Source organism: Babylonia areolata, chromosome 12, assembly GCF_041734735.1.
Source record: "Babylonia areolata isolate BAREFJ2019XMU chromosome 12, ASM4173473v1, whole genome shotgun sequence".
Taxonomy (NCBI): Eukaryota; Metazoa; Mollusca; class Gastropoda; order Neogastropoda; family Buccinidae; genus Babylonia; species Babylonia areolata.
In genome coordinates, this window is record NC_134887.1 from 19,006,646 (window position 1) to 19,016,520 (window position 9,875).

A 9,875-nucleotide genomic window follows, 5' to 3' on the forward strand; every position below is an offset into this window, starting at 1 on the left:
TCAGGCAGAGGGCAGTTTTGAAACAGACCTTTCAAAAAGCTGTGACAAATAATTGAAATTTTGATGGTGGGGAGGTGTTGATCAACCAAATGTAACTTAGTCTTACACTGAGCAGCCTTTATTTTTATTTATTTTGTTTTGTTTTGTGTTTTTCTTTGGTGTATGCAGAATGTTTCTGAGGGCAATATTTTTAGCTGACATGAAATGTGCCAGGGTCAGATTTGGCCTGGGGAAGTTTCAGGATTGGTTGATTGTACCATACCCGGTTGTCTCTTCTTGTGTGTGTGAGTGTTGTCACACTTTCATGCTGTTGTTGTTGTAATGTTTGTTGTTATCTCTGTTTGATTTCACTGTTGATTTGTGTTAATTTATTCAACTGGTTGACTGATTTTGTTTTCTTTCTCTCCGTATTTCTTTGTTCATTGATTCTTTCCATTCGTTCATTTGTTGTGTATTCCTTCATTCATTCATGTGATTGTTTCACTTTTCAGTAGAGCTATACAGCAGTCTTTCACTGCAGGCAATATTTTCATGAGCATGTGTAGAGTATTAATGAACTTGTGTGTTTAAACAACACCAACACACTGTTTCCAAATGATAACATGTTTTGATGCATTCCTTATGTGTAACATTGATGTGATTGGTTTCACTGTCATTCATGGAAAATCAGTAAATTCTTCTGAAATGCAGTCGGTGTTGATGTTGTTGTTGTTGGTTTTTGTTTCTTTTGACTTTCAGTGGAGCATGATTTGTTGTGTTTTCCTTGCATGGTTTTCTCCTGTGAGAGAGAGAGAGAGCAAGAGTGAGAGAGAGCGAGAGAGAGAGAGAGAGGAATTAAAAAGTTTTTTCAGAGTATTTATTTTCCTCTGAAATCTTCTTCTTATGCACATGTACAGAGATTGAGTATCAATGATAATTTTTGGAAGGGAGGTTTGGTGGCAGAAGGTGGTGTTTTTTTGCACAAGCAGTAATGCAAAGGTACACATACACACACACACACACACACACACATACGCACTCATGCACTCACCCTCCATATTCATTGATAAACATAAGCCTGAACACACTTTTGTTCTTCACTGCTTTACAAAAAAAAACCCAAAAAACCAGGTTGGACACATACTTGCATGCCCCTCCCCCTCCCCCCACATACACGCATGCACACACACACACACACACACACTTGTGCATGCACACACTTGTATGCACACACACACACAAGTACACAAAATGAAATGTATTGTGTATGTGCATATATGCACACAATACAGATCAGCCAATTAATCCATACCAATTACCATTAATACATAAGTGAACACAAACACTTGCACGCTTCTACATGTGCAAATTCTCTCTCTCTCTCTCTCTCTCACACACACACACATGCATGTGTACACAAAATTAATTTGGTGTGCATAAATCCAGACAATACAGATCCAAGAATTAATGCATAAGTGAACACACACACACACACACACACACAAATGCACACACAAGCACACACACACACTATAAAACACACAAACCTACATTTATACACACACAATATGCATCATGGACACACATAGAGGGACACACAACAACACCCTGGCACAAATTCACACACTGCAGCTCTTACTCTCTGCAGGCCCGCAGAAGTACAGATAATTGTGAAAATTTCCCCAACCCGCGCCCCCCATCCACCTGTTGTCAACCAAGGTGAAAGGCAGGCCCGTAGAAGCACAGGCAATTGTGAAGATTTTCTTTTTCCCTGTTATCAACCAAGGTGAAAGGCAGGCCCAGCAAAACACAAACAATTGTTAAGATTTCCCCACCCCCCACCCCTGTGTTACCAAGGTGAAAGGCAGGCCCGTAAAAGCACAGACAATTGTGAAGATTTTTTTCCACCTGTTGTCAACCAAGGCGAAAGGCAAGTTTTACAGAAGCACAGACAGTCTTGAAGATTTCCCACAGAACCACACACCAAGATGAAAGACACTGGTGCTGAGATGATACCACTGGGTGATTACAGGTGAGGTGATGTGTGGTGGAGGGATCTCACAAAAACAAAGAAGTACTCAACGCTGTTTTTTGGGGAGGGGGAGGGGGGGGGGAGGTTGGGTTGGTTGTTTTTTTTTGTTTTGTTTTTTTTGTTTTTTGGGGGGGGCGGGGTGGCGTGGGGGGGGGGGCTTGGCAGGGATATAAATGGGAAGAAAAAATGTAAACAGAAGGGAGATAATGTACAAAGGGAGGCTACTAGTCTCAGCTGTCTTGATTTCTCTGCCTTGAACAGTGATTTTCACAGGAAGGGAATCAGACCCTTGCCTGAGTCTGGATCAGTGGGTCTGGGTAAGTATTTGGAATGAAACATGATTTTTAGGGAAGAAAAAAATCCTTCAAACCATGTGAAGCAACTGCCAACAAACTTTCTATGCATGAGAAAACAGGAAGAGAACGTGAATGTGTGTGTGTGTGTGTGTGTGTGTGTGTGTGTGAGTGATTGGAAATATTTCAAACACATGATAGTTTATCAACTGATTAAAGAACAGGAAGTTTATCATCTGTCAGCTGATTGCAATTTTTCACATAGATTTCAGACAGAAGAACTGATAAAATGTTCTGCATTGATTACATTTCAGAATGCAGAATGTTTGCATGGTTTTGTTTGAGTGTCTTGATTTTCTGTTTGGATGTTGTTTATTTTTCATTGTTGTTTTAAAATGGTTTTACTCATTCTACTGACAATTTATATGTTGTCGATTCAAGAACCCACAAAATTATTTGGTTTGTTTGATGACAAAAATTCAGTTTTTCTCCACATACGAAAAATGAAAAGCAGCTCTTTTGTTTTGCAGCTTATACAAAGGATGGATTGCTTTAGATATGAGATGGACAAAAATCACAGCTATCAACTGTTGTATTTTTTAGTCACATTTTTGCACATTCCTTGCAAACGTTTGCAATTTTGCACATTAGTGTTCTAAATATTGGTGTTGAATCAGTGTTGCATTGCTGTTGTCTCTTTGTTGTTTGCTTGATCATTTGGAAAAAAAAAGAAAAAGAAAAAAAGATACTACATTACCAGTATAAACAGAATTAATCATGTGAATAACTGTGGGAAGAAGGACATGCATTTTGGATTTACCACTGATGGTTTGAAAGATGCCCCAACTGTCCCCGCTCCCTCAATCTTTGACTCCTACCTTCCATTGTCATCAAAGCCCATTGACAGGAGGCTTGATAATATAGACACAGCAAGAACAGGGCAAAGCCAGTGCAATGAGTGGATGTATTTTCATGAAGATGATATTCCATTCATTGCGTTAATGCTGCATCATGTGTCTGTGTGTGTGTGCTTTAATGTCTTTGTATATCTCCATGCATTTTATGTATAAATGATTATAAAAAAAAAAGAATGAAATTTCTTTCAAGAATCCAGCACAAATTGACCCATAATTTTGTTAACGTGTGGGTTTGTTTTCTTTTCTTTCTTGTTTGCAGAAGAAGATCATGATCCTCATCTGTCTGGCGGTCCTGATCATCATTCTGTGCGGAGTACTGGGCGGAGTCTTAGGCTAGCCCCCCCACCCTCCCCCTCCCCCGTTCCCCTAAGCCCCCAATCCCCAACCAACCCCAACCCCCCTTCCCTCCAACTCACCACCACCACCACCCCCGCCTCCCTTCCTGCCCGACCACCCCCATCCCCACTCCCACTCCCACCCATCTCCTCCCATCATTGCACATGTGCACTGGCTGTACACACCCACATCCTGTTTCCATGCACTTCCTGTCTGACTGATGCACTGAGGATTTACGACAACGATGATGACGATGGGAAGAAAGCTGCATGTTCACAGTGAGAGAGAGAGAGAGAAAAAGTCTTCAGGTGAAAACTGAGGAAAGCAACCAACGCTCGGTGAGATCATGGAACTGCTTGTTGACGCAGTGTTTGGGCGGGCAGAGGAGGTCCTGTGGAAGACTTACCGTTGGTCAGAAGGGTTATTCGTCATCCAATCAGGTTACTGCTGTTTATTACTAGCACTCTCAATGTCTGCAAGAAGCTGGGTGTTCATGTCGTCCTCAGATTTTGGAACTATGGACGCCAGTTTTTATGTTTGTAGAATTGAATGTTGTGGAGGAGTTAAAACTTGTGCACCACAGGCATGCTTGGAAAACTTGAAGAATTAGCTTTTTCTTTTTTTTTTTCTTCTTTCTTTTTTAAAAAGATTGAAGTTTGTACTGGGTTGAATAGTGCGTGGACTGCAGGACATCTGTCAGACATAATAAACACAAAGAACAAAATCACATATTGACAGAATTATTTATACTGCCTTTTTTTAAAAAAAAAAAAAACATTTCTTGTCCACTCCATAACAATACATGCCACACACATACACAAAATATATATTGATTGATAAAAGTTTTAACAATAACTTTACCTAAAATTTGACATTATTCTTAGATTTTTTTTTTTAACATACTTATCAGGTTAAAAAAGAGACTTTGAATTTCTACACAACTGACATGTTTGGAATTCATAAAGATTTTTTTTTAAACATATGCTAACATTTATTTATTTGAAGTAGTTTTTTTTTGTTTTTTTTGTTTTGTTTGTTTGTTGGTTGGTTTGTTTTGTTTTCTTACATATTGAAATATAATCAAGAAAGAAATATATTCTTGAATTGATACGTCTCAATTAGTTTTGAAAATCTGGGACTGCAGATATAATATATGAGCAGGAACATTTGAGTTTTAATCTAATACAGATCTTTTTGAAATCACTGGAGGAAATTATATATTTGCGCAACTTTGCCAAAATATCAGACACAGACTAGTCAGGAAATAAAAGAAGAAAAATAAAAATTTGGAGATGGAGATTGAGGAGAAAGGGAGGATATTCCAACCATTTTTTGTTTTTTTTGTTTTTTGTAAAGAGTGTTGAGTTGTTACAATCTGTGTTTGTTTTGAATAGATTGGGTTGTATCACCATGACGTTATATCAGGGCTGCTTGTGTCACACGTAAGTTAAGGGTTTAGACATGATGCTCAGTAGTTGCTCTAACCTTTCAGTTTTTTAGTGGATTTATTTTCCTGATATGTGTGTGTACTGTGTGTGTGTGTGTGTGTGCATGTGCGTGTGCGTGTGTGTGTGTGTGTGTGTACGTGTGTGTGTGTGTGCGTGCACATGCATGCATGTGTGCGCATGTGTGCGTGCATGCATGTGTGTGTGCATGTGTGTGTGCATGTGTGCGTGCATGCGTGCGTGTGTGTGTGTGTGTGTGTGTGTGTGTGCATTCTTTTATAAATGGTTCCCAGTATGGTTATTTTTGCAGGTAGACTCATAAACAACCTTTACACACACACACACACACGCACACACACACACACGCACACACACACGCACACACACACACACACACACACACACACACACACACACACACACACACACACACACATATACATATGAGCACACACACACACACACACACACACACACACACACACACACACACACACACACACACATATACATATGAGCAGCAGTGTACTGACACAACAGCAGTAGTGATCCACCAGTACTTTATTTTCTGTCTTGGAACGCGTATGTTTCAAGTTAAGAAAGGATCTGTTCAGAAGACCACAAACAAAGTATCCGAAGCATATTCATAGTTATTTGCAAATAAGGATCAACAAATGGCAAGGGACCTACAAGAACTACCAACAATGTTGTGGCTGCCGTTGTCAGAAGCCTAGTCACAAGCCTAGTCACCTTGATGAACAGATAGGGACAGACGTGAGGTCAAGGACTCACAAAATTTACCAGCATATTGGTGGCTGCCCTAGCAGTCTTAAAAACACAAGCAAATCACCTGTAATTGCTGCTGGGATTATTGTCTTACACACACACACACACACACACACACACACACACACGCTCACATGACACAATGTTTTAGTCATACCCAGACCAAAGACCAGGACCAGTGGAAGTGAAATTTCTCACCCACACATGTGACATAAACATTATAACAGGATATATGTTATGGACATGTTGTAGATGTTTGTGACTCCAACTTTTTTGTCATGCTGTAGAATGTAGAATCTGGAGTAACATTCCGTCTAACTTGAGGGATTATGTCCCCAAGTGTTTTGTTTTTTTCTTCTTCTACTTATTGTTGTGGGTATGATAGCCTCTTGTTGTTGTTGTTGTGTGTGTGTGTGTATACATGTGTGAGTGTGTGCGTGCGTGCGTGTGAATGTGTGTGTGTGTGTGTGTGTGTGTGTGTGTGTGTGTGTTCTTTAACTCACTGTCAGTGATATTAGATGAGCATGTGTTTTTTTTTATGAGCACATAGTGTGTGCGTGTGTTGTGTGTGTTTCTTTATGATGTGATGATTAACGTGAAATATTTGAACAAGAAAGTGAATCAGGCTTAAGCAACAAAACTGTACTAAAATGTTGCAGACGTTAAATTTTGGACATTTTCATCTGTGAATTAGTTGATTCATTCAGCAAAATCTTGAAATTTGTGCTTGATTATTTATTATTCTCAGCATCTTATTTTTTGTTTTTTGCTGGCACCTGCTTCATTATGAAGGTTTGTGGGTAAAGGAAGAAAAGAAAAACTTTTTGTGCACAAACATACATAATTACACACTTATTTTTTTGTCTCTCTCTTTGTATATTCTGTCAGTACCTGCCTCCCCCACCCCCACCCCACACACCTCTCTTTCACTCCCTCACACACACACACACACATTCTCTCTCTCTCTCTCTCTGTCTCTCTTATCTCTCTCTCTCTCTTAGATGCACATGTTTTCAGTGCTTGAAGATATGTACTTCCATGCACATTGCACTGGTTTAACATGTGCACACACACACACATACATGCACGCATACATGTACACACACACACACACACACACACACACACACACACACACACACACACACACACACACACACACACACACACACACCACCTCATGCATCATACTTTCAAAGCAAGGTGTGAAACCTTCAAAGCGGTAAGTGAGGTTTTAGGGACAGAAGGTTTATGAGTGGATTCAGAGTTTGATCCTTGCTGAAGGCTCATTGCAGAGCTCAAGTTGTGTGCAAGGAAAGAGCTGATTTGAGGTAATGTTCTGTGTGTCATTAAAAAAACAGCAAGTGATTGTGTGTGCATGCTTGTCTGCTTATGTGTGTGTGTGTGTGTGTGTGTGTGTGTGTGTGTGTGTGTGTGTGTGTGTGTGTGTAAGGGTGACACTTGTTTGTGGAAAGTTTGTAGGCTGTATTTATTTTGCATGTTTGTGATAAACATATGTTTATTTATTGTGCTTGTTACACTAGAAGGTTTGCAAAACTGCAGACTAAATGCTTTATGTATCAATGCTTTAATGCTACATGAAAATGCTTTTAAATGTTTGTGATCACACACTCACTCACACACACACTTTAATGCTACATGAAAATGCTTTTAAATGTTTTTGATCACACACACACACACACACACACACACACACACACACACACACACACACACACAATCACACACACACACACACACATACACACACAAACACACACACACACACACACACACACGTGTGTGTGCAAGTATATAGATAAAAAGTATACAGTATATCCATTGATGTCTGTCTGTCTGTCTGTCTGTCTCTCTCTCTCTCTCTCTAACACACTCTGCAATCATACACAACCATACATGAAAATCCCAGCATGTCTCACCGTTGCTTGCACATTTTGATACATTGTGAATATTGGAGGCAGTGAATTATTGGGTCAGACAAAAAAAAGCATGACTGGCTACACACATAGAATCACCTGTTCTATCACTCACTGTGTTAGCACACCCAAGAAGAAAAAACACCGTTAAAGATCAGTACTGATGTGACCTTGATATGCTAACTGTCTTTAGCAATAAACGTAAAAGTCACTGTGAGCAGATCCACACCCTAACATCGTTATGCAAAGTGGTGGTGTGTGTACATAGCGCATGAAAAATGATAACTGTCATTATATGTTATGTTTTCTTGCTCTAAGGTCTGATGTTTCTTGAATTTTTATGTGGTGTGTTTGTGTGTGTGTGTGTGTGTGTGTGTGTGTGTGTGTGTGTGTGTGCTTGATATCTTGTCTTTCACTGGCTCTTTTTATTAAAGTGTGTACATGTCACAACAGCATAGGCACTAGAACATACCGGTCATGTTAAGCTGTCCAGAGTCCACAGAGCAAGAAGTGGCAATTCACCCAGTGTGGTTTTCATTGTATGTTTCTGTGTTCAAGTGAAATTCCATTGACACCCCCACCCCCCACCCCCTTAAAAAAAATTTTTTTAATTTTAAAAAGGAAAAAAGAGAGGCAGAATTTGTGCATGAAGAATCCATGCAAAATCTGCATGCAAAGGAAAAAGAGCTGTCCACCCGTACACAGAAAATTAACCTGCCAGTTTTGACTGAAATCATGGCACCAGTACAATCAAAGCAAGTAATATGTGTGTCGAGAATGAGGTAATTTTGAAAGCAGACCTACTGCTATGGAAGAAGAGACATGAAGCATAGAGGAGCATCAGATCTGGGTAAACAACAAAAACAAATTGTTCCAAAGTACCTTTTGCTTAACCTGTGTGCTAGCTGAATTGGTAGCACAAGCAGCATTGACTTGAGGTTGTGTACCTTGTGAATGGAGAGAGTTACCACTCTTTACTATTTGTTTATCATTTGTTCTCCTGGCATCATTATCAATTCAAGTCAAAAAACCATCAAGGCAACCATTTTTTGCATTCTGTATTGTCCGTATATTCTTTGTTGCATATTCAGGATTAAAAAAGCTGATCAAGTCTTGATTGAAAAAAAGCTAATTTGTGTTCTCACATTTTTTTCTGTCATTGCTGCTGTGTGCACATGTCAAATGATCAGTATAATGACAAGCCCAGCGCTTCCTTTTCAAGGAAGTATCTGTGTTTGTTCCAAAGTACCTTTTATTTACCTGTGTGCTAGCTGAAATCAGTTGCATAAGCAGCATTGGCTTGAGGTTGTGCACTTTGTGAATGGAGAGAGTGACCACTCTTTACAACTTGTTTATCATTTGTTCTCCTGGTGTCATTGTTTATTCATTTCTGAGTGAACAACATTTTGAAGCTCAGACAACAGCAACAGGATGCTTACGACAATCTGATCAAGGAGCTTGGTGCTGATGGAGATTTCCCCCAGAGATGGATGCTGCAGAAAAGGGAGCAGTTTGCTCAAGTAAAGTATCTAGTAGAGGGGGATCTCATCATATGTTGCCTCAGCCAAGAAGTCATCTGCTCAAGGAGTGGTAAAATTCACATGAAAATTCAAAAGTTTTACTCCAGATAGATGCTGCAGAAAAGGGAGCAGTTTGCTCAAGTAAAGTATCTAGTAGAGGGGGATCTCATCATATGTTGCCTCAGCCAAGAAGTCATTTGCTCGAAGAGTGGTAAAATTCACATGAAAATTCAAAAAAGTTTCACTCCCTCATGCAAAAGAAAGGTTTCGCATTGAAATTTGTGCGAAGTTCATGTGAAAATTCAGGTCTAGGAATTTACTGCAATAATGAAAAGTGAATCTTTTATCTATCAGTGTGAAGTTTGCATGCAAATTTTGCATCAGTTTTTCGGGTCAGTGGAATTTCACCTTTTGTGTATGCCACCTTGCACACATGTCAGCGACCCTGCACCTTTGACCTCATAAGACTTGTTCCCCATTTCCTTTAAACAAAAAAATGACCAGGGATGCTTGTTGTGAGTGATTCTGACGACTTGAATATGTACGTGTAATAACAATCCAGGGCCAGGGGGAATTTAGCTGAAAAGTGGACATATTATATATAGGCTTTGTGTTGTTTGGGGCATTGCT

The 9,875-nt window shown here is 39.6% G+C and overlaps 1 protein-coding gene across 1 annotated transcript in view; it reads left to right on the forward strand.

Moving 5' to 3' along the window:
* Positions 1–3,594, forward strand: part of LOC143288414 (syntaxin) — a 103,810-nt gene extending 100,216 nt beyond the window's left edge. The window contains exon 10 of the mRNA XM_076596856.1: positions 3,481–3,594. Within this exon, the coding sequence (XP_076452971.1) occupies positions 3,481–3,558 (78 nt within the window). The 3' untranslated portion in view covers positions 3,559–3,594. The remainder of the gene's footprint in view (positions 1–3,480) is intronic.
* The last annotated feature ends 6,281 nt before the right edge of the window (positions 3,595–9,875 follow it).